General features: G+C 59.1%; 1 protein-coding gene across 4 annotated transcripts; it reads left to right on the forward strand.

Moving 5' to 3' along the window:
* The first annotated feature begins 3523 nt into the window (after nucleotides 1–3523).
* DAZAP1 (DAZ associated protein 1) lies at nucleotides 3524–23964 on the forward strand. Of its 4 annotated transcripts, none has more exons than XM_082623428.1 (12): nucleotides 3524–3714; nucleotides 10588–10628; nucleotides 11106–11272; nucleotides 11543–11608; nucleotides 13060–13167; nucleotides 13993–14041; nucleotides 16974–17056; nucleotides 19351–19504; nucleotides 20435–20464; nucleotides 20575–20715; nucleotides 21516–21692; nucleotides 23068–23964. In XM_082623428.1, exons 1-12 carry the CDS (start codon nucleotides 3686–3688, stop codon nucleotides 23238–23240), a joined length of 1218 nt encoding a protein of 405 aa, XP_082479554.1. In that variant the 5' UTR covers nucleotides 3524–3685; the 3' UTR covers nucleotides 23241–23964. The 4 variants fall into 4 exon arrangements, with proteins under 4 accessions (XP_082479554.1, XP_082479553.1, XP_082479555.1 ...); XM_082623427.1 differs by having other exon boundaries at nucleotides 3525–3714; nucleotides 13057–13167; XM_082623429.1 differs by lacking the exon at nucleotides 3524–3714 and adding an exon at nucleotides 10190–10212 and having other exon boundaries at nucleotides 13057–13167.
* Nucleotides 23965–24256: the final 292 nt, after the last annotated feature.

The raw sequence follows: 24256 nt of genomic DNA on the forward strand, positions 1-24256 counted from the left end.
GAGTCTAGCGCGCGTGTGCTGCTGTTATCTGCAGTTTGCAGACCCGGACTCAGAGAGGGAAGGTGGCTTTCTCAAGGACACACAGCAAATCAGTGGCAGAGGGGATGGGAACAGGGGTGTGCCTGACTCCAGACCACAGTCTTAAAAGATGTTTTAAAAGAAGGAAAATATTTATTTTCTGATTAGAAAAGGGACACAGTTGATCAAAACATTCTAACATTATAGAGTTGGCAAACTCTGGCCTGCAGGTCACATTCCCCTTCTGTGGTTTTGATACAGCCTGTGAGCTAAGAATGTTTTTTACATTTTTATTTATTTATTTATTTTTTGGCCATGCTGCGAGGCTTGTGGGATCTTAGTTCCCTGACCAGGGATTGAACCCATGTCTCCTGCAAGGGAAGCAGGAAGTCTTAACCACTGGGCCACCAGGGAAGTCCTGCTTTTTACATTTTTAAATGGTTGAAAAAAATCAAAAGACTATTTCGAGACATGTGAAAATTATACAACAGTCATACTGGCATGTCTGTAAATAAAGTTTATAGTCAGGACCACTTGTTTACATATGGACTCTGGCACTTTCCAATTACAACAGCACAGACTCATTGCCACAGAGACCTGAAGGCTGGCAAAGCCAAACATATTTACTGTGTGGCCCTGAGCAGAAAGCTTGCCAGCCCCCCTTACAGAGCAGCCCACAGCTCTTTCCTGGGAAGTGAAACTCACCCATTTATTCAGCTCACATACTGAATTCCTCACCTCAGGGGGCCCAGCCCTGAGTCCTCTGGAGCTCATAGCCTACTGGGGGGATGGACAAGAATAAGTAATAAGTACATGACATAATTACAAGTCACATGGCAGCTATGACAGAACAAGGTCCCCATGATGCCTACCCTCTGCCCAGGTCTCTCCTCTACCAGGCAATGTCCATGTGGCTGTATGTTTTCTGCATATACAGTGTTACATGTAGTTATGTTTTAAAGTAAAAGGGACCAAATGGGCATTTATTTGTACATCCATGTTCTTAGCAGTATTATGCACAATAGCCAAAGGGTAGAAACAACCAAAGTGTCTATCAACGGATGATGAATAAACGCTATGTGGTCCCTCCACGCACGGGAGCATCACTCAGCCATGAAAAGTGGTGAAGCACTGACACTCGCTACAACGTGGATGGACCTTGAAAACACGATGCTCAGTGAAATAAGCTAGATGAAAAAGGACAAATACTGTCTGATTCCGCTCACAGGGGCTCCCTGGAGGAGTCACATCCACAGAGGCAGGAAGTAGATGGTGGGGGCCAGGGGCTGGGGGAGGGGCTGGGGAGTCAAACATCGCAAGTTTCAGTTTGGGAAGATGAGAAAGTTCTGGAGATGATGGTGGGGATGGTTGCACAGCAATGTGAATGTGCTTAATGCCACCAAGCTGTGCATTTTAAAAGGGTACAACGATAACTTGTATGTTACGTGTATTTTACCACAATGAAAAAAAGAGTCAAAACTATATTCTGTGTATTGAGTATGCCTGAACCCACGTTAGGAGTAAATTCAGGAAAGTGTGCACATACCCGTTTTTGTCCCACCGTTTGCCCTGGGGTGGGAGGAAGGAAGTGAACGGGGAGGAGGGAAAAGCAAACCGCCAAGTTCATTTTTTAAAAAAGATCTGAAGCAAATGTGACAAAAACGCTAACATGCGTTCGTTTCAGTGGCAGGTACATAGCTGCTTGTTGTTTTATCCCTGGTAGGTGTCTGTATTTTTTAAAGTATTTTCTTTCTTTTTTTTTTTTTTGCGGTACGCGGGCCTCTCACTGTTGTGGCCTCTTCCGTTGCAGAGCACAGGATCCGGACGTGCAGGCTCAGCGGCCATGGCTCACGGGCCTAGCCGCTCCGCAGCATGTGGGATCTTCCCGGACCAGGGCACGAACCCACGTACCCTGCATCGGCAGGTGGACTCTCAACCACTGCACCACCAGGGAAGCCCTAAAAGTATTTTCTTTTTAACAGTTTGTGTCTGCCTTCCTTCATTTGACCACATCCTGTGCATGTCATTCACGCCCTTCGTGGTTATTTATCCTGTCACCAGTGGATGGACATGGGGGTTGCTTCCAATTTTCTGCTCTTCTAATAGTGCACTGTGAGCAGCCTAGGGCGTGTCTGTCTGAGCACTTCGGCCGTGCTCCCCCGCCCCTCCCCCAGTGGGGAGCCAGCCTCCCCCGCCCCCCTCAAGTGTTACTGGTTTCTTCTGACCAGAAAAACTTCACAGAGCCCCCAGGGGGAAGACAGAACACCTGCCCAATGCCACCTGAGGCCACTCCTTTCCCCTCTGCTGAGTCTCTGCTTCTCACCTGCGAATGGGGACTAATGAGTTACTCTCCTCTGGTGGGACTGATGATGCCAATGTGCTTTGCAAACTGTAAAGTGGCCAAAGTGAGGTGTATTTTAAATGTTTTATGTTATACTGTTTGCCTGTGACCTGGTTCCTTGATTCCTCACATTTGTTTCATTTTATGGTGAATCAGTTATATTGTCAGGCTACCAAGAGGCTGAGAAAGTGAGTGCAAAGTCACCACGCAGCACAAAGCGCCATCTGACAACACCATTCAGGTCAGCTTTTATTATGGTCCGTGTAGACCTGGGTTTCTCCACCTTCCGTGTTGACGTGTTGGGCAGATTATTCTTTGCTGGAGGGACTGTCCTGCCCATTGTAGGATATTTAGCAGCATCCCCAGCCTCCACCCACTAGATGCCAGTAGCACCCACCTCCAGTGGTGACAACCAAAACCGTATCTCCAGACATGGCTCATTGTCCCCCGAGGGGAGAAGGAGGCTGAATCACCGTGGGTGAAAACCACCGGTGTGGACAAATGCGGGCAGGACAATCCTTGGCACATGGCAGGGACTCAATGTGTTTTCATAATCATTGCATCTACAGCCAACTGTTGGATTTGATTCCAGTTCTTTCCTTGAGTAAGTGACCTTGGGCAGGTGAATGAGCCTCTCTGACCGTCGGTATCGTCTTCTGGGGGCAGCGGGAGCAGTCTAGGCTCAGGAGCTGAACGTGGCGCCGAAGCCTCCCGCGGCCCGGCGGGATGAGGGCCGGGCCTCTTCCCACGGCTGACCCCACGCGCGCCCCCGCCCCGCACTCGAGACTGAACAAGGAAGCCGCAGCCGCGCCTGCGCCCCGCGGTGCCTAGCCCCGAGCGCCCGGCCGCGCACGCGCCCCGTGCCGCCGCGCACGCACGCACGCTCGCAGCACGCGCACGCACAGGGCTCGATCCGCGCGCTCCCCTCCTCGGGGCGGGGCCGGCGCCGGCGCGCGGGACTCCACTTCCCAACGTGCCCCGCGGCGACGCTTGCAGTAGCCGAGGAGTTAGGCCGACGCGCGGCGGCCAAGCGGCGGCGGCGCGGGCCCCGCCGCACGCACGCACGCACGCACACGGGCGCACCCCTGGCTCCGCCCCCGGAGGCCCCGTGCGGGAGCGCGCCCGGGCGTGCGCAGGGCGGCGGCGCGGGCGCGGGCGCGGGGGCGCGCGGTGACCGTTGGCGCTGAGGGGAGGAGGCAGCGCGGCCGCCGCCGTTGCGCAGATCCGGGCCGCGGCTGTGGGGAGGGCGCCGGGGCCAGTGACCTTCCGGAGGCGGGAGCGAGCCAGGGGGCCCGGACGCCGAGCGCCTTCGCCGCCGCCGCCGCCATGAACAACTCGGGCGCCGACGAGATCGGGTGAGGACGCGCCGGCCCGCGCCGCCGCCTCGGCCGGCCCCCGCCCAGACCCGCCCGGCCCGTCAAGGTCACGCCGCGGGGCCGTGCCGAGCTGGCGGCCGGGAGCCTGGGGGCGCGACGGGCCGGGGGCCCCTGGGGGGACCTGGGGGTCCGGACGCCCCGCCGCCTCGTGGCCGGGGACCCCGAGCGGGAACCGGGGGTCCGGGGAGTTCTGTGGGTCCGGGCGCCTCGTCGCCTCGTGGCCAGGGACCCCGAACCTCAACCGGGGGATCCTGGGAGTCCTGGAGGTCCGGGCGCCCCGCCGCTTCCTGGCCAGGAACCCCGAGCCTCAACTGGGGGTTCCTGGGGTTCCTGCTGTTTCCTGCCTGGGGGAGACCCCGCCGCCGAACCGGAGTTTACCGCAGGGAGACTCTCGATCGGGAACCCGGGGTGGGGGGGGGGTCCGGGGCACCCTGTCTGCCCCCACGCCTGGATTTCTCGCTGGGCGGGGGGGGGTGCGGAACCGTCCCTGTGCTCGTGCTTTTCCTCGGGGATCTCGAACAGGAACCTGTGGGGTCCAGGGAGCCCCCAGCCCGTGCACGAACTTGGCGGGTCAGCGCACGTGGCGGCCCGGTCGTGGGGGGGGGTTCCAGTTCTGCCGCCGCCCAGCTTCTCCCACCCGGGACCCAGCGAGTGCCCACTCCACCATCTACTCTCTTCCCAAGTGTAGTTTCGCAAACCGAAGGCCCGAGGGCCAAGGTCATGGGGGGCCGTCCCCGGTCTGCAAGCAGCGCACCCCGCAGTGTCCACCATCTCAGCGCCTCCGCGCCACCTGATGGGGTGTCTGCAACTGTTGTTTTTATGTTGCTGGAGCCCCTTCCTGCTCAGCCCCCGCCTAACCCCCATGGGCGGGTTTAAGATAAAGAGAAAGAGAAACTTGGGCGGTGGACAGACAGGCTTGCTCCTGAGGTCTTTCTCCTTGGTGCAACTATTGGTGAGAGAAGGTTTGTTATAGCTAAGTTTCCCTTTTAATTATAGTCTTGCCTAATGCTAAACGAGCTGGAGAGGAGAGTGATCCCAGAGGAGCTAGGAAATCCCATTCTGCCCTAGTCTAGGGGTTTGGTCTAGTTTTCTTTGCAGAGACTGGTTTCTACAGCATCAGCGTAATTTTACAGTTAAGTTCTTTTTGCGGAGATGGCAAAACAGCCTGGGCTGGGTTTCCGTGGCCTTGTGTACATTTCTCCGTGCGCTTAGCTTTGAACAGATGTGGTGTTTACAAAACGCTTGATTTGGTGAGTAAGTCATTGTTGGCTGGTGGGTGGCTGGCCTCACTGAGCCCCCGCCAGGTTCCAGCAGCACGTTACACCGTAGGACATAAAGTGTTTCGTGGGCTCCTCCTTCCAGAACCCCACAGCGTTTAGAGGACCAGAAAGAAGGCGTGTAGCTCCTAGCCTGTTTTGTTTAGGAAAGACGTACAGGCACTGGAAGCCTGAGCTGTGTGTCGGGTAAGTGAAAAGTTGCAGCGCTTCCGCTGGGAAACTAGGATGTGGGTAGAAAGAAAGTTGCGGCGAAAGGGGCAGGACCTGAGGGAGCGGCAGCAGGTCTTCCACAGCCACATGGGCCTCTTTTCCTGACAGCCAAGCCTTCCGCGGCCAAGAGGCTGACTTCTTTAGGCCTGGGCTGCCTTTCCTCTCGCCTGGGAAGGCAGGGAGCTTCCAGATCCAAGAGGCCTGCCCCTCGGTGTGCCCTCGAGGAGACGGCCAGACAGGGGTCCCTGGTGGTTCACCCCTACAGCTTGTACCAACCCCTGGGAGAGGGTGGAGCCAGGATCCAAGGCTGGGTCTGGAGGGTCCCACCCTCTGCACCGCAGACCCACGCCAGACCCATAGGCAGCTTGGGGAGGCCGCAGAGCAAGTAGCAGAACCAGGATCGGGATCAGGGACCTGCCTGGCTGCGTTCCCCTCGCCACCCTGGTGAATGCACCCAGGTTACCTGAGTTCTAAAGTTGTAGATGTCAGGTGTTCCAGAAACTTTATTGCTTTGCCCCAAAACATTGGTCAGTTTCTGTTTTCTGTGGGAGCCTTGTTTCCGTTTGCTGTGGGAAGTCCGGGTCCACCTTGACTTCCTTAATCTGTGTGGCTGTTCTAGTTTAGTGCTTGTGACCCCATCTGGCTCCCTGGTGATGGGCCCTCTTGGAGTTTCCCGTGGGCGGGACCACCGTTGTCCACTTGGGGTGGTCACCGTGTGGGAGCGCGCGTCATGCTCAGACGAAGTGGTAGCCATGTTATGGGGATGTGACAGTCTCACTGATCGCTGACGACACCCACCCTCCCCTCAGACCTCCTTCGCTTTGATGTCTGGTCAGTCCCTCCCGAGCGGCTCCCAGGCCAGAGGGGCGGATCCACTGTCTGGACGGTACCTGCGTCCTCAGGAAGTGGGTGGATGCCTGGGGTGCCGCCCCATCGGGGATCTGCACTTTTGAGTTTGAGCCTTTGAAGGCAAAGCTTCCCGCGTCTGGACTGTACAGGGGCTGGCGAGGCCACTGCTTTTAGTTCATGTTTTTGTCATCTTGGTTGTCACAGTGGCCCAAGTGGAGCCGGGGCGGGTCTTGAGGGCAGAGGCCCAATAGGAGCAGCAGGTGTCACGTGTGGCCTCGTGGAGCCGGGTGCCACGGGCAGATGTCCTCCCTCCTGGGCCGCCTGGCGGGACAGGCGCTCACCTTGCTGAGGGCTGGGGAGCGGTCAGGGTTGTGTCCCGGTCTCCTCCGTGGCCTTGGAGAGTCCCCCTTAAAGAGGGGTCCCCGGACTGAGGTTCTGGGGGCTGACGTGTCATGGAGCCGGAGAGGAGTTTGAGGGGGGGTTTATCTGGCAGATGTGGTTCTGCTGGTGTTCCCCCGGGCTGGTGAGACAGGGACCCTTGGATGTGACTGAGGGGAGGGGAGGGTCCCAGGGCGAGGAGGGACCTGGGGGAGGGGAGGGAAAGCAGCACTGGGTCTCTGGAGAGAGACGTGGGCACGGCTGCTCAGGACAGAAACGCGGGAGGTGGATGATGGGGGGGGGCACATGAAGGCTCAGGTGACTTAGCACCGGAGGGGTCCTGGGGCGGAGCCTGTGGGTCCCTCATGGGCGCGGCTCTTTCTGGAATGGTTACTTGCGGAGGCTTTGAACGCAGAGAGCCTTCCGTTGAGCTCTGGCTGGCCCCGTGGGTGTAGACCGGGAGCACGCAGGGCCGAGCTTCCTGAGGCCTGTGGGCGTGAGCGCCCTATTGGGGGCCGCTGTGTGGTGGGGGAAGAGGTGTCTCCTGCCCTGTAGGTGTGGGAGTGGAGGGCCTTTTCTCTGGGGCTTCTCTCTTGCATTTTGGAGCTGTCTTGGGCTCTGCAGGGTGTGGAACAGCATCCCTGGCCCCCACCCCCTCTATGCCAGAAGCCACAGATGTCCCCAGACGTTGTCCAGTGTCCCCTGGGGGCAGGATTGTCCAGATGAGACCCCTGTTTGGGAGCATTTGCTCTTTGAGGCCTGGTTCCCAGTGTGTCCATGCCGCTCGCTCCCGTGGGTTAGGACGTGTGTCCCAGGGCTCTTTGGACGCCTGTACAGTTGGCTGTGATGCTGGGGGCTGCTCCACTTGACTCCCTTCTGGTTCTGGCCGTTGCAGTGGGCTCAGCACCTGAACCTGGTGGCTTGCTGCCCTCTGTGCGGGGCCCCTCCTCAGAACCCCTGCCCTGGGCTGTGCTGAACCTCTGTAGCTTCAGCTCTGACCCCTCCCTTGGCAGAGCACACCGAAGCTTAGAAGGGTAAGGGGACTCGGCCAAGGTCACTCCCAGGGTGGCCAGGCTAGAATTGGGGGGCACCCCTGCAGGTGAGCGCAGCTGTGTTTCGGCGGAGGTCGCTATCTGGGGGGCTCCGGCCGGCGGGGGTCGGTGGGCTGTGGTGTCTTTAGGGAGCTGGCGCGCCTCCGACGTGCTCAGCGAAGGTCGGCCCAGGCTTTCCATGTGTTGTGTGGCCCCATAGTTTGTGAGAGGTCATCTCACCAGCTGGTGGAGGGAAGCCCGGCCGGCGGGGTGAGACCCCTGTCCCGACCACTGTCTTTTGGGTGTCCAGTCTGTCACAGCAGAAGGGCTGGAAGTGGGGTGGCTCCCTGGCTGCAGAAAGGCGTGAATGCAGGCTCTCGAGGAGAGGGCCGCCTGCCGGACCGTGTGAGGGGTCCTGGCCTTGGCCCCCTGCCCTCCTGGGCGCGGCCTGTGGTGCCTGCCGTGAGCAGCCTGGGCCGGGGAAGCCACCGGAGCCTGACTTTCTGGTGTACATACTACACAGTTGCCCTAAAGTACCCAGAGCAAGAACAGGGGAGTCATCCAGAGCATGTTTCCATTCAGCAGCCAGAAGAGGGTGAGTGTTTCCCGGACCCCAGCACCCGGTCACTTGTGCCGAACCCCTTCCTGGAGGAAGGCAGCGACCCCATCCTGGCAGTCGGGGGGCAGGCCCCGGGAGCCAGCGCTGACTGCAGACCTCCTCTCGGGTATCCAGGGATGGAGGGGTGTGACAGAGCCAGGAGGTCCCCTGGGGCGGGGCGGGGTCTGTGGGAGGGCCCCCCAGTTTCCAGCTTCAGCTAAGTGATGACTCTGGCACCCTTCAGAGCAGGGAAGGGCTGGAGAGAGGCTGCCACGCAGAGTCAGCTGACCCTTCATCTGCTGAGTCGTGTGTAAGCGCCCAGAAAGGCCTGAGGTCATCTGGTGCCAAGCAAGTCTGTCTGGGCCACCCCCCGACGGCAGCAGGGTGGGCAGAGCCTGGCACCCTGTGCAGGTGTGTTGGCTGCGATACCAGCGATGGCGCCAAGTCTGCCTAGAGCCCCCGAGTCCCTGCCACCGCGGGTCAGCGAGGTCTCCCTGGGCCTTCCGGAACCTTCCATCTACAGACAGGGAGCAGGAGGAAAGGAAATATATGAAGCACTCAGCACAGCGCTGGCATGGGGTCTCCGGTCACATAGAGCTCTCTCCTGTGCCAGCTGTGCTTCTGGCATCTTCTCATGGGTGAGCAGCTTTTGCCTCCTAGTTTCTCCTCATGCCGGCCCCGCTGCGTGCTTTCCGTGCCACGTTCCAGCCCTGTGCGCCTCTGGACGCTCCTGTGTGTCCTGTTTTCCAAGAACAGAAACATTTTCTAAATACAGCACAGTGATAAAATCAGGAAGCACATATCAACACCATATCATCATCTAATCCACAGGGCAGATTCCGGTTTTGTCAATTTGCACAGGTGATGGCCTTTCTCTCTCTTTTCCCCTTAACGTCTGATTTTGAAATTTAAACGAAGGCTGGAACCTGGACTGGTCAGACCAGTTCCTTCCTCCTCAGCGGCATGGGGGTTGGGTTGCTTGGAGGGACTGGCTGACAACCTTCCTGTTCTGATCACATGCAGGCTAAACAGAGGTGGGTATTCCTCTAAGTGAGTTGGCGTTTGTCTCAGGTTTTTTGAGAATGCTCCAGGTCCTTTGTTTCTTCAAGCTGCTTTTCCACAGCAAACCCGTTTGTGCTTGTGCCCAAGGCCTGGGTACAGAGGCGGTCCATTGCCGGCCTCAGGGCCCTTCGGTCATTGCCTGCCTGGGTGCCAGGCCCTGGGGCACAGCTGCGGGCTCTGCTCCCTCCTCTCTGGGAGGCAGGAGGAGCCTGGCCTGATCTCACAGGGGTGCGTAGGGGACAGGACAGGAAGGTCACAAGGGCCAGGTGTGAGCTGGCCTCCCCATCCAGAAACGCGCTCTGTGTGGGGGGACGGGGACATGTTGAGGATGGCAGGGGCCACCTGTCTGGGGCGGGGAAATTGTTTCTTCCACACTGAGTTTCTCTCCCCCAGGCAGAAAGCCGCAGTGGGAGGGACCCCTGAGTGCGGGCCACTGCCCTGCAAGGGTCTGTTCTTGCATCCCGGCTGCTGGTTCTCGGGCGCTCGGGGGCTCAGCGCGCTCAGCCTCGGGGGGCCGTTTTGTCTTCAAGCCAAGCAAGGTGGGGTTGGCTGTGGATGGGGACAGTGCCTGGGTGCCGTTCCGAGGGTGACAGTGTCATTCCTTTCCGCAGGGCAGCAGGCGGGATGGAGAGCCCCGTCCCCTGCCTACCCTATCACACCTGCCCCGGATCGGGTTGGGAGCCTGCGGCACAGGGCACCTCTCCGTTCACTTAGGCCCAGCCAGCCTGAGAGTGGCAGGCAGTGGAAGGCTCCTGGGTTCTGGACCCGCCCCGGGACTATGTGGACACTAGGCAGGGAGGCCACCGGAAGTTTTCCTCTCAAACATTCTAGGGCACCTGTCCGAAAGGACAGCCCGGGCCACCCTGCCATGTCTGAGCTCCAGGGACCTCCCCAGTGATTTGTGGGTCCTTACTTGTGACCACGTGCCGCATATCCCAGCTTTGTCCTAAAGCCCTCATCCCTGCTGTCGTCCGAGTTTGTTGCGTGGCATCTCAGCTCTGGACTTGGAAACCTTTGGTGTTTGCTGAGCAGCTGGGAAGCTGCCCCGTGATCCTGCTCCCAAACTGGCACGGTAGGGGGTGCCGTCGGTCTCTCTTTTCTTACTGTGGTTGAGGTTAGCGTGTACATGCGACTTGGGACATTCTAACTCTCACTCCCGCCCTGTGGGCAGATCTTGGAGGCCTCTTTCATGCCTTTGACTGATGAGGCTGGGCCATGGCTGTGCCCCGGGTTACCGCCTTAGGGTAGGCCAGATGGTCGGCACCTTGGGCAGAACCCTCTTTTTTTGCGGGGGGCGCTGTGCCATGCAGCCTGCAGGATCTTAGTTCCCCGACTAGGGCTTGAACCCAGGCCACGGCAGTGAGTGCCGAGTCCTAACCGCTGGATCACCGGGGAGTTCCCAGGGCAGAACCCTCTTGACCCTGAATGTTTTCTCGTTGCATTGCAGGAAGCTCTTTGTGGGCGGTCTTGACTGGAGCACCACCCAAGGTAGGTGCGAATGGACCTCGGTCTTTGGATTGTGTGAATTGTCTTTAATTCCTGACTTATTTATTGTCTTGGTTTCTGGGAAGGGGCACTTGATCAGGAGTTGATGGGGGCAGAGATGAATGATCGTGGGCTTTGGAACTTGATCTCGTCCTGATGCTTCATGGTCATGGTCACAGTCGGGGAGGGTGGCCGGCTCTGACGGCAGAGGCTGTTGGCGTGTGGAGGTGGAGCCAGGAGGGCTAGGGATCCGCTGGCTCTGCCTGCTTAGCTGTGGCCTTTCTTCTTCCCGCGGAGATGGGGTGCACCTTCCCTTCCCTGGCGCCCCGTCCTTCACCCTCTCCGCTGCCCCCATGTCAGTGGATCAGCCAGTTTAAAGGTTCCTAGTTGCACACTTTACAGGTCAGGCTGACGGGCTGGGAGCGTGTGACCTGCCTAATGCCCTGCTGTGCATGTGCGTGTGTCCCGATCTCTGAGCAGAGACGCTGCGCAGCTACTTTTCCCAGTATGGAGAGGTTGTGGACTGCGTGATCATGAAAGACAAGACAACGAACCAGTCTCGAGGCTTTGGGTTCGTCAAATTCAAAGACCCAAACTGCGTGGGCACCGTGCTGGCCAGCAGACCACACACCCTCGATGGCCGAAACGTGAGTGCCGGTCCCCGAATAAAGCTTTCCGCCTTGTGTGTGGCTCCTGGGCATGCCTCTGTGCCCGAGCTGTGGTGTGTGTGTGTCAAGGACTGCTTTCCTGTGGGGTTGGTTTGAAGGGGTTAAGGCTCCGAGCTTAGACCTGGCGCTGGGCCAGGATGCAGCCCGGGCCACCTGATGGGCCCTGTGCCCCTGGCCCTGCTGCTCACACCTTCTCTCTGGGGGAAACAAGCCTCCTGTTCACCACTGCTCCTTTGAAACTTCCAACAGATCGACCCAAAGCCATGTACGCCTCGGGGGATGCAGCCGGAGAGGACGCGGCCGAAGGAAGGCTGGGTAAGGGCTGGGGCCTCCTGCTGGGTGTCCCGCAGCCGCTGATGCGAGGGGAGCTGTGTCTCTGACCTGGGTCCTTGTTCACTCAGACTGAGCAACAGGAGGGCTTCCGGCATGAGGTTGAGCAGCTGAGAACGGCTCGGGTCAATTCAGTGTTGGAAGTATTTTATCTTGTAGCCGAGAAGTTTCTTATTAGTCTACCTTGCGAACGACGGCTCACAGCCATCTGTCGTTAGGAACCTTCCGTTGTATCCGCGCCGACTGCTCCTGGCCGACCCCCCACCACCACCGCTCAGCGCTCTGCTGACTGCTTCCGCCCAGGGAGGAGGCCTGCTGAGTTCAGAACCCACCTTGGGACTCTGTGAGCCGCGTGTGGCCCCCGGTGCCAGGCCAGCCGTCACCTAGAGTACCCTGTCCTCGAGGAAAGCCCTGCTGGACGGGCTGGCCTGGGGGCTGTGTGGGGCTGGGGCCCGGGCACCTGCATTTCCTTCAGGGGCTCAGACCAAGGGCGTATTTTTCCCGCTTTCTGTTAGGAAATAACAAATACAGAAAAAGAGTGGTACAGTGAACACCTAAATAAAACACTGCCCAGATTCATCAGTGGTCAGCATCAGTGATCTACACAGCCGTCCCTCGGTAGGATCTGCGGGGACTGCTTCCAGGACCCCCGAGGTGACCAGAATCCACAGACGCTCAAGTCACTTACGTAAAATGGCCTGTAACCTACGCACGTTCTCCTGTGCACTTTAAACCATCTCTGGATGACTCACGATACCTGATACAGTGTAAATAGTTGGCTGGCGTGCGGCAAATTCAAGTTTTGCTTTGTGGAACTTTGTGGAATTTTTTTTTCCGAATATTTTTGATCCACGGTTGGTCGAATCCAAGGACGCAGAACCTGTGGCTGCGGAGGCCGGCCGTGTGTGTACCCCCCTCTGCGCCTGCCCCTGCCGCTGGCACCCTGCCCCCACGCCCAAAAGTGCAGCCTCTGCGTCCCCAGCTGCTGGTGTCTGGGGGGTGGGAGGAGGTGGCAGCGCAGGGTGTCCACAGAGAGCGGGGTCCGGGCCAGAAGGCGAAAGAGGTGGCAACTGAGCCTCAGTTACCAGAACTTTCCACCATCCGTGCGTCACCAGCTTACACACTGCTCCTGGAAGCGAGCCTGGTTTGCCAGTTTGGTTTGTGCAGGCCACCCTGGTACTCGTTCTCCTCCCCTAAAGCCCTGGGTTCCACACCGCAGAGCTGGCAGGCGCCGTGGGTGGGCGCGCTTGGGGCGCCCCAGCCTCTGTCGGTGGGTGGACGCGTTCGTTCGTACAGCGGCCGTTGTGGTTTTCTGGACTCACTGGGCTCCTGGGGTGTCTGGTCTGACCTTCAGAGGCCACACCGTGCACAACAGCGGGGAGTGTTAGGAAGTTTCCGCACGTGAACTAACCATCTTCTCCTCCTTGAAACAGCAGAAAGGACCCAGGAGTGATAACAGTAAATCAAATAAGATATTTGTCGGTGGAATTCCTCACAATTGTGGTGAGACAGAGCTCAGGGAATACTTCAAGAAATTCGGAGTGGTGAGTTCTCCCCGCGCCAGCAGCAGGTCGGCCAGGGCGGGAGTGGCACAGCCCTGTGTCCTGGGGAGGCTGAGCCTGGCACAAAGCAGACCAAAGCCCCATCCATTCCCTGCGTGGCTAGTTATCATCCCAGGAGAGGACTTACTGTAAATGAGGCAGACTGACCTCCTGGAAGGCCCTCGGGTTGGTTGTAGCCACCGTGGTAGAAAGTGCTAGGTGGTGTCAGGATGAAGGGGCTGGGCTTGGGTGAGGCTTCCGCCTCCTCCCCTAGGATGGGGGGCGGGTGGGTTTGTTTTCTGGAAGAGGCTAAAAAACTTTGGGGAGCTGAGTTCTAGCGGGGCAGACAGGACACAGGCAGGGCTTAGGGGGCCAGTGGGCGGGGAGGCTTTCCCCTCATCCAAAGCAGAGACACGAAGTCCCCACAGGCTTCCGCCGGCCACGCGTGCCCCGGCTGCAGCGTGCTTGCCTGGTGGTGCCTGTGTGTGCCCAGGGCCTGGCAGGAACTTGGGCGGAGCGGACGAGGAGGGGAGCGTGGTGGCCCAGCCAGGCCGGGGACTCTGATCCCGGGTGGGAGGTCCTGGCTCTCGTCTCCCCACTGGAGCGTGGGGCCTGGGCCCCTGGTGACCAGCCACCCACCCTGCCCCGTGAGCACCCCTCGGCCTGCTCTTGGCCCCGTGGGTCTCAGAACCCAGGAAGCCGGCCTTTTGCCTCAGGACTTCCTGCACTCGACAGCCAGTCCCAGGCAGCGGGGGCTGGGAGTGTTATAGGCAGATGTGCCCATGCCACCTGCAGACCTGGGCCCTCAGACGCCCATCTCCCTTCCAGGTCACAGAAGTGGTCATGATCTACGATGCGGAAAAGCAGAGGCCTCGAGGTAAAAGAGATGGAGTTTGTCCCTGGCCTTCCCCTCAGATGGCAAACTATCTCACAATTAGGTGGTGGTTGTAGCGAGCCTTGCCTCAGGAGAGGGTGGTTTGGAGACTGAAGTCCCTTCCCACGCAGCCCCAGCCTGTCTGCTTCCCAAGGGCAGGTGGTACAACCTTTTTTTTTTTTTTTTTTTTTTTTTTTTTAAGCTCGTTCTTTTGAAGTTTTTACAACTTGGCATGAATTTCAACATGGTTTCTGTTTTTAAGGGTGTCCTGAAAGATTAGTCTTTCTTTTAAATTGTGAACTTCCTCAATTACAACCGTCTCCTGTTTTAAGTTCACTCCGGCGAAGTCAGGAGTCTCATTTCATGTCGTCAGGCTAGGTCTGCCCCAGCTCGGCTTGAACATGGAGTTCCCTTGATCCATCCCATGCTTTTTTCTTTTTTTCTTGTTCTTTTTCCCCTAAGTCGGTGGGGCGGGTGGGAGGAGGGCAAGGAGCCGCCCCAGCGTGCCCGCACCAGCCTCCCCCAGCCGCCACCTGCACGTCCACTGTGGTTTGCGGGGCTGGGGCACTGGGCGCCCAATTTCCGTGCCCTTTGTTTTTCTTTCTTTTCTTTCCTTTTTTTTTCCCCCCCCCTGGCTGCTGCTATTTGTCCCTGCCTCTGTGTTTTGGTTCCTGAACCGCTTTTGGACCGGCCTTGTGAGCTAGCCCCTGCCCAGCCCCTCGAGGCATCCAAGCGTGGCCGGCGCCGCCCGCAGCATGCGCCCGCCATGCTGGAGAATAGTTTGCCATTTGAACCTCATTCTCCTCTTCCTCCATGATTAAGTAACATATTCTCACTTCATGTCGATTAAGCTGTTAAGTCTTAGTTTTAATTTTAATGTAGACGTACATGCTTAGTGACATACTTAAGTGTTTCATAGTAAAGTACAGTAATGTTAAGTAAGTTGTTTTTCCTTTTCTCTCTGTGAATTGTTTGTGATTAACGATATCTTTTTAGATTTCTCTTCTCCAGGTGCTAAATTATATCACACAGGTACAGGCCAGTCCCGCAGTCAGAGGAGGGAGCGGGCTTTGCTCCAGTGGGGTGTAAACGAAGTTTCAGTGTGTTTCTGTTCCGCTTCCTCAGCGGTGATGTCGCCTCTTGACAGACAGACGCGTCCCTAGAAGCCCCGCCCCGGGGCTCCTTCCCCACGACTCACCGCCTCTTGCACTCTAAGGACCGCGAGCCCTGTGGCTTCAGACACTCCTGCACTTGGAGAAAACGTTCACTTTTTCACATGCCGTTCATCACCCATGTTGTGTTCCACCATTTGCCTCCGGTCTTGGGACGCCTCGGGACGCGGGGGTCCCGAGGCTGCTCTTAGACAACCCGTGGGCCGCCTGTGGGGCGCCAGGCGGCTTGGGCGGGGTCTGGGCAGGAGGGGCTGCGGGAGAGCACTCGGGGCTCACCCCTTGGCCCCGTTCCCGTGTGGCTCCTGCCATCCTCCTCCGCCATAGGGCTTGGCGAGTCCCTGCGCGGCCCCCAGTGCTAGGCGGGTGGAGGGCGGGAGCTGTGCCAGAGCCAGCAGTTGGTCAGCGGGCGGCCCGAGAGCTCGTCCCTACTTTCTCTCCTTCCTGAGTCTTCTCCGAAGCCTCCCTCCCTCCCTCCCTGTCCCTCGGTGTATCTGAGGCTCCCCGTCCCCGCCCCGGGGCTCAGTCCCCACACACCCCAGCCGCTGCCTTTGCTCCCTCACACCCTCCCGCGTGCCCGCCGCTGCGGCCCGTCTCCTCCAGTCTGTTCACGGTTCCTCCCCACGCTGTGCGCAGGTTCTGTGTGCGTGTGTGTCACGCTCAGGCACGTGCGTGTGCAGAGAGGACGGGCCTCCCTGCGAGGCTGCCACCCACTGTTCTGAGCTGCCTTCCCTCCTCCATCCTTCTCCCACCACAATTTTGCCAGGACTCTTTCCATGCGGTCCGCACGACTGCTCCTGCATCCTTCTTTGCTCAGCTTGAGAGGCCTGGAGGCAGCTGCTCCTTCCTGGGCACTCCCTCCCCTGCCGCTGGCCCCACCTCCCTCCCCATGCATCCACCTCCCGCGGTGCTCCGTGCCCCTCCCCACAAACCCATCTTCCTCCCCTTCTGGGCCCTGGCCCTTCCCCTGGCCTGTCCTTTGTTGTTCGGGGTCTTCCGGCAGCTGGCTGCCGTGGGGGGTCTGTAGTGCTCAGCGCAGATGGGCCCTGGGGAGCCAGAGCAGCAGCCTGAGGGCTGGACACTCCACGCTAGCCAGGCGGCCGCGCTCACCAGACCAGCAAACTTCGTTTATACTGCACTCTCTTGTGTTTGGGAAACGCTAAATTGTTTTTCCCTTTGAAATTGTCCTTTTGATGACATGGTGCCTCTTGCTCTTGCTGCCGACAGCAGTGTTTGACCTGCTGGAACCCACTGTGGCCTGTATCTCTGTGTATTTATTTATGCAGCTACGTATAGATAGACACCTGTATACATACGTACGTTACCTTGGCAGAACTCCTCGGGCTTACCCAACAGCGTTGGGCAAGCTTGGCGAGGCTCTAACTGGTAGAGACGTACCTCTGTTAAGGCGCTAGAACAATGTACGGCTGCTGTCAGCACTAGCTGCAAAGCGACTGCCAGCCGAGGGGGAGGACCCTGGGTTTCAGAAAAGCAGAAGCGCACCCACTACACACTCGGGGCTGCCCCCAGCCGGGCCCTCACCGCCCTGCTGTCCGGGCTGCTGCTAAGATGCGCCCCGGTGGTTTCAAGGTCATCTCTGTGGAGGAAGCGGCGTTTGGGCTGAGACGTGCTCATGCCCCACAGCCTTGCACACTTGCTTCGCTGAAACCCTCGGTCGATCCCTCGGCCCGTCCCTAATACTGTTCATCATCCTGTTTTGTGTCACAACACCCTGCTACCTTGATTCACTCTTCGTCGTTGGCTAGGTTTTGGATTTATTACTTTCGAGGACGAACAATCAGTGGACCAGGCTGTCAACATGCATTTTCACGACATCATGGGCAAAAAAGTGTGTAGTTGTAGTTTTATTTTACCTTAAGACCAAACTAAGTCTTAGGCAACCTAGGGATTTCACTGGAGAGGAAATCCCTTGACAGGAGGAGGGCCGGGCTAGTCATCCCGGGACCCCCAGCTGAGGGTCGGACCCGGTTCTGGGAGCCCCTGGGGGGCGGCCGGTGGGGCGGGCAGGCTGGCGTCCAGTGAAGTCACGGGTTGCCTCAGGCTTGGTTTCAGTGACCACTCCTTCAGATGTGTGTCCCCTCCCCTCCCCTCCCATCCCACGCCGGCCCGTAAAGTGCCGGGCTGTGAACCTTTGAGAACAGGTTCCGTGTAAAACTGAAGGCAACGTAAACATCCTGAAGGATTGGTTTTCCAATTGGGTCACTTACTGTGAACTCGGTGCCGGCCACACGCTCCTGATAGTTCTTAACTCCATGCAGTCAAGTGACCTCTGGTTGTTTCATCTTCATACTGTGTTGCTGCCACGGAGGGAGCCTCTCGGGAGGTGGCCCGACCCCTCATTGTCCGGCCCTGAGCTTGCTGAGAACTTGGCTCTCACCTGAGTAGCTGGTGGGGGGCTGTGCAGCCGGCCAGGCTGCCGCCCCTCCCAGGCCCTCGGCTTGTCCTCGTCCCCTCGGCGAGCCCAGCCCTTCTGCCAGAGCCCTGCGTCGGCTGAGACGTGGAGGGGATCTGGCCCCAGGGGTACCCCCCGCCCCCTCGCTTTACAGATGGGCGGCTGACTCAGTTCCACCCGAACCTGACTGTGCAGGAGACACAGTCATGCTCTCAGTTTGAGACGTTCATTGATGCTCCTAGTTTAAGGTTAGCTTGCAGATTCCAAGGGTGTGCGCTGTTATGAACACACATTCAGAGGAGCCCGTGTCCCATGTTTTAAGGTCCTGTGGCGTTTACAACTGGGGAGAAGTGAGGTCCTCCTTCAGGGACAGAGAGGCCCTCTCAGTGCACGGATCTGCTCCCAGGGGCAGAGTCCAGCTCCGGCCGGGTCTCGAAGGGCTGGGGCCCACTTGTAATTAAAAGCTAAGGGCAGAATAGGAACACTAAAAGAATATGTATACTTTTTAAGTCACAGGGCTGCTTTGCTTTGTAAGCAGGAACCAAATTCCCTTAAGGAAAGCGTGCAGACTCATTAACTTGAGTTCTTTGAAATGGGTCCTCTGGTCCTGCTTTCGCACCGCCCTGAGCTACTGGGGATTTTGTTCCTGTCCATGGAGCATCCTCGGGGCATGGGGCATCGGAAGGTGGGGTCTTTGTGCCTCTGTCCCCCGCCTGTCTGTTCTCTCCCAGGAACGCCTTTAGGCAGAATTGATGGGATTCTGAATACAGGATGCTTGGCGCACCAGGCTGTGAGGCCCCAAGGACGACTCCAAGTGAATTCATTGTCTCTCTCCCCTGGCTAAAATTTATCCTACAAACAAGAATAACTGGGGATTCTAGAATGCTAACGCAGCCCTGGAATCGGGGGTCTTTGTTGTCAGTCGGCCCACATTGGAAAGGCTGTGTAGGCGGGGCTAGGCCTGGTGGGATGGGTACCTCCGTCCCCTTGTCCCGCCCTCCACGTGCTGTGGCTCCTGGCACGTCCAAAAGCGGAAGGGTCCTGGGCTGCTGACCTAACACAGTATGAAGATTGCTTACTGATTCAAATGTCCATTTTATTGCATGTTTGTTTACTTTTTTTGTTAGATGTAATGTAAGATTCTCTTATCACATCCATTCCCTCTGACATTATTTTGAGTTAATTGAGATTCTTTAAGCGTTAGCCTGGGGAAGGTAAGTCTTTATCTTCCATTAGACATTTTAAATAAAAAACCTAAGTAAACCAACTGTGTTTCTCAGGTATGAGCTGAAGGGTGCAGGCAGGGCGGGGGCTTTGGAGAGGGCCTGCACGGCCGGCCGGGGAGGCCAAGAGGAGGGCCGTGATGGTTGGCCCAAGCCTGGCCTGTGTGACCCTGGGTTGACACTGCCCCTTAACTTGGCTGAAAGGCCCCTGTTATGCACAGAACTCTCTGCGGACTCTTGGCCCTCAGCCCTGCTCTGCAGTGGGTGGGGCTTCATGTGTCTTATAGTTGGATCTGTTGTACCTGAGAAACATTTTTTAGACAAAAGAATTTTAAAAACTTTTTAAAGAAAAAAAGTTACTGGCCTAAATAAGGTTTATAGTTAAGTATTTAGTTTTAAGTCGTAATAAGATGCTAAGTGTAGTCGTAAGTTATCTGAGGGTGTGTCTGAAGGGAAGGGGGTATGAGACTCTCAGCGTCTCCCTAAACCAGAGCTCAATTTGTCTAGGTGGAAGTTAAACGGGCCGAGCCACGGGACAGCAAAAGCCAAGCACCGGGGCAGCCGGGGGCCAGCCAGTGGGGCAGCCGGGTCGTGCCCAGTGCCGCCAATGGCTGGGCAGGTCAGCCCCCACCCACATGGCAGCAGGGGTATGGCCCGCAAGGTAAGGCTGGCGCCCCTCCCGAGGGGCCCATCCACAGCTGGGACGCGCCCACTGGCACAGGTGCGCGCCGTGGGGGCCAGAACCTGCGCCAGGGCCCCTCCCTGTCCAGGGCTGGGTGGGTCTGTCCCATCTGCCGCCCGCGGGCAATGGGAGTGCTGGGCTGGTGCCTCCGGTGGAGGTCGGAGGTGTGTCCTCAAGGGCAGGTTCCATGAGGCCAGAGTGGGAGATGGACGTGGCCTGACTGTCTCGCGAGCTCTGGTCGGAGGCTTTAGGGAGAGAGGGGTTTCCACCCAGCGGGGGCAAAGCATGGAGTCCTGCCTCTTGAGCCCTTTGGGTCTATTCTAGCTCCCCGGGCTGCAGGCCCTCCGTGTGGGGCTGGCAGAGCTTTTACGGGCAGCTTGCGGGGGAGGCTTGGGGTGGCCAGGGGCCCTGAGCCAGGGTCCAGGAGCCTCCATTCCCTTTAGAAACCCAGAGAAGGAACACTGTCCAGGGAAGGGCACCGGGCGCCCCCAAGCTCATAGACTCGTTTCTGCATGGCTCCAGGCTTTATTCCTGGTCTCTCTAGGGCTGGCTTTTAGAATGGTTTTTATTGCAAAACAAGCCACGGCTGTAGGGAACCATCTAGTGAGACCAGATGCCCTCACACCCACAAGCAGGGCAAGAAGCGGCGCTTGGCCGGAGGCCGCCCTAGCTTCCTGCCTCCCAGCCTGAGTCCCACACATGCCACTGAGTCCCTGCTCCGGGGGCATCCCCGCCCTCCTGACCGAGGGGCTGCTTGGAAGAGCTGGGGCCATGCGACCCAAGGAAGGCTCCCCTCTGACGCCTCCCCTGCACCCGTGATGCGTCAGGACACCAGGTCCCGTGGGGGGGGGTCCCCAGTCCACGCCATGGCGCTGACGCAGCACCCACCCCTCTCTGTTTTCCCCGCAGGGATGTGGGTGCCAGCAGGACAGGCGATTGGTGAGTCCCTGTTGGGAGGAGATGGAGAGAACAGGGTGTGAAACTGGCGGGTGGGGCTGGGGGCTTCTGCCCGCCCTCAGCCTGCCCTCAGCCTGCTTGCTGTGTTCCAGGTGGCTACGGACCGCCCCCCGCGGGAAGAGGAGCCCCCCCGCCGCCCCCGCCCTTCACCTCTTACATCGTGTCCACCCCTCCTGGAGGGTTCCCCCCTCCCCAGGGCTTCCCCCAGGGCTATGGCGCGCCCCCGCAGTTCAGTAAGTAGCCGTGGGCCCTATTGGTGGGTGCTGGGGGCCTGGGAGTTTTCGGGCACAGAGACCCCCCTCCCCCCCCTCTTGCTCACCTTAATCACTCGGGACCTGCTCTCCGTACTTCACTTGAGGGGTCTTGATTCCCTTGCTCTGTGCTCAGCTGTAATTGAAGAGGCATCAGATGGTCAGCGCCCCTGGAGGGCTGGCGCGGGCCTTCCGTCCCCCAGCACCGTGCGTAGAGGGGGTGCGGCCACACGTGGTGACCATGTGTCCATTGGGAAAGAGAAGTGCCTCACCTGATCCTGTAGGGCCGACAGGCAGCCACTTCAGTGTGTTGTTCGGCTGGCGGGAAGTGTCTTCCGCCTTCCTTCCCTCGTGGTCCTTGGGGCGGCGTGCTCAGTGGCCCCCTGTGGCCAGGGACCCGGGACCGGGCAGTGCAGCCCTGTAGCCCAGACCAGGCAGGGCCTGCGGGCCACCTGATGACCGGCGTGCCCTTATAGGAGGGGCGCCTGCTCCCGGCCCAGCCCCCGGCCAGTTTCATTTCTGACAAGAAAGAGCGGGGCGCCCTTCATGGACGGCTCACGACTTCCCGCTTTCCCAAGGCCACCCGGGCAGCGGACCCGCCCCGCTAGGCATGTGCTGCCAGGCTAGCGGCTGGTCGGGCTCTGCCCGGCGGGGGTTGTTTCCTTGGCTGTGGGCCCGGCCTGTGGGCGTCCTCGAGGCCTGGCTGCTGGGGTGGAGGTGGTCTGGGTGGCTCCCCGAGGGCGAACACTGCGTCTGTGTCTGTCTTTCCTGTCTGCCTGCAGGTTTTGGCTACGGGCCTCCACCTCCCCCACCGGATCAGTTCGCCCCCCCGGGGGTCCCCCCGCCACCGGCCACTCCGGGGGCTGCACCTCTGGCCTTCCCGCCGCCTCCGTCTCAGGCCGCCCCGGACATGAGCAAACCACCGTCGGCGCAGCCCGACTTCCCGTACAGCCAGTACGGTGAGTGCCTTGCTCCCCGCATCCATGCATGGTGGGGAGAGCTCGAGAGACCCAGGCTCGAGCGGGCCTGAAGCAGGCGCTTGGTTTCTGGGGTCTCGGCCAGGGCGCTGGCGCGGAGGAGCATCCGCGGCTGGCAGACGTCCGGGACCTGTGCCTGGGGGCGCCCCGGCGGGCCCTGCTGTCTTGGGTGTCTGGGTTTATAGGGCACAGGGCGGGTGTGAGGGCCGTGCGATGTCAGCATTGTGTGTTCCCAAGGGTGCTTGCCAGGTAGATGCTGGAAGCCCAGGGTCCGCACCCATCAGAGGAGCTCCTTTGGGGACAGGGTGGGCCTGGGGCTCTGCTGGCGCTGAGCAGACGCCCCCAGCACTCCTACATCGCACGCTCTTGTTCCCCTGGGGGCTTTGCCCGGCCGCGGTTCCTGAGCATGTGGGTTCTCGTCTCACCCGGAGCAGGACGTGGTGGCGGTGGCGGGTGTGGGGTCGCCGGCCCCCGGTGGGGGTGTGCGAGCGACAGCGCGTGTGCCCCTCCCCACCCCTGCTCCTCTGCCGAGGCCGCCTGGGGCAGTCAGCCTGGTCTCGTCTCTTGCCAGGCCTGGGTACCTCTTCTCCAGAGCCGCCAGGCTTCGGCCCTCACTTTGTTTACACTCTTATGGTCAGGCTGAGCAGTGATGTGGCCTAGGTAGGTGGCGCCTCCTCCTCCACGGTCCCCACTGCCTGCGCCCGGGCCACGATGTCGCCTCCTCTGCCATCCTGGGCGGGGGTGGACTCGGCGGTGACCTCGGGGACGGGCCCTTGCCAGGGCGAGGATCTTGGCCGGCCACCTCCCCGCTGGCCCCGTGCTCTCCTTCCACGGGGCAGCATGGTGGGCGTCTGGGCCCCTGGACGGCCCCCTCTGCTGCTCATGGTGCGGGGCTGCTCCTGCTTGGAGGAGGGGCTGCCCGACCTGGACGGGCTGTGCAGGCAGCACCATCAGGGCCAAGCTCTGTACCTGTACCCCAGGCTGGCCTGTCACGTTTCCTCCCATCCTGAAATCTGTGCTGAGTCCACCCTGTGTTCCACCCGAGGACAAACTTTCTAGAAGCCTGTGGTCCACCAAGGCAGGCCAGATAATCTGTGTCTCCAGGATCAAGGGCCTCTCCAGCCGTGAGGGCAGGGCAGTGAGTGGGGAAACGGGCTGAGAGCAGACGGGACAGACGAGGGGTCCGAGGGGTCTTGGAGCTGCTTTTCTTTCTGTGCAAGACAGCTGCCCAGGGTCCTGCCGAGGCTCCCAGGTGGGCCCTCACCCTCCGGGTCCACGCCTTGCCCCGCGCAGGGCCCTGGCTGTGGGTGCCAGTGGGAGCGGAAGTGGTCCCAACTCACTGAGCCCTTCCCTGCAGGTTACGGACAGGACTTGGCGGGCTTCGGACAGGGCTTCTCAGACCCCAGCCAGCAGCCCCCCTCCTACGGGGGCCCCTCGGTGCCCGGCTCGGGGGGTCCCCCTGCCGGCGGAAGTGGCTTTGGACGCGGTCAGAACCACAACGTACAAGGATTCCACCCCTACCGACGCTAGCCGCAGCACCTTGAGGATGTCAGGCGGCTGAGGCCAGGATTCAAACTTGTGAACTCGTGACAATCACAAACTTGGGGAAAATACCAACTGGAGCGTGGGGGGCTTCTGGCGGTGGCTGTGGGCATCTGGACCGAAGTTTTTAAACGTATTCTTTCTCTAACCCATCAGCTCAATAAAAAAGTCACTGGTTCAACAACAGGGTTAAAAAAATTCTTCAGCTTTAATTCAAAAAACTTCAGGTTTCTTTTTCTTCCTTTTTTTTGAAATTATTTTCCTGAGCCTTTATTTTACCGTATATTGTAAACTTTTATGTTAAAGAAAAAAATATACATTTACAAATTGTGAGATTTTTAAGAGAAATTTTCTACAATGTATACTCGCTTATTTTTTAATTTAAAACAGGGTTTCTGTCGGCACTGGTGGAGGTGAGGGGCGTTTTTAGTCCCTCACTCCTGGCTTTGAGGGTTGGGACTCGTTGGTCCAGAAACTCTGGGAGCTTAAAGAAGAAATCTACTGAGTGTGTTTTGTTTTTTGTTTATTATTTGCTTTTGTCGACTGGCGTGCCTGACCATGTCTGCAGGTGCGCCGTGGGGCCGCGCTCGCCTGCGTCCGCCCTGGCGTCAAGTACCAGGAGGCCGGGCCAGCCCATCTCCCGCGCTTGGGGCTTCAGGGCGTCCCCGCTGACCGGTTTGAATAAAGAAAGTGCGTTTGGATTAGAAACCCACGCTGTGTCTGTTATTCCCTCTGCTTGGAGGAGCCCCCTTCCGTGTGGGGAGCCCGGGCCCTCCTTGGCAGGTCTGGGGCTTTGGGGGATCTGGTCTTGGGGGGGTGCCTGGTCAGAGCTGCAGATGCACTGTGAGGGACCCTGGGTCCCAGGGTTCAGAGGCCACTTGCCGGGCTCCAAGGAAGAGAGGTCTGCACACAGGTGGGTGGGGCTGGCCAGGCTTCCCCCGCCCTTGCGGGAGTGACACCTGGACTGTGGCCTCGGGCAGGCCGCTCATCTTTCCACGAAGTTG

The sequence above is a fragment of the Mesoplodon mirus genome, assembly GCF_964341445.2.
Source record: "Mesoplodon mirus genome assembly, chromosome: 5".
NCBI classification, from domain to species: Eukaryota; Metazoa; Chordata; class Mammalia; order Artiodactyla; family Ziphiidae; genus Mesoplodon; species Mesoplodon mirus.

Excerpts from the sequence above, each read along its gene's own strand:
- DAZAP1 (XM_082623427.1), top strand. The coding sequence starts at position 3,686 with ATGAACAACTCGGGCGCCGACGAGATCGG. Across the intron at positions 13,168-13,992 it reads ACTTCAAGAAATTCGGAGTG|GTCACAGAAGTGGTCATGAT; the intron begins GTGAGTTCTCCC and ends TCTCCCTTCCAG. Across the intron at positions 20,716-21,515 it reads TGGCGCGCCCCCGCAGTTCA|GTTTTGGCTACGGGCCTCCA; the intron begins GTAAGTAGCCGT and ends GTCTGCCTGCAG.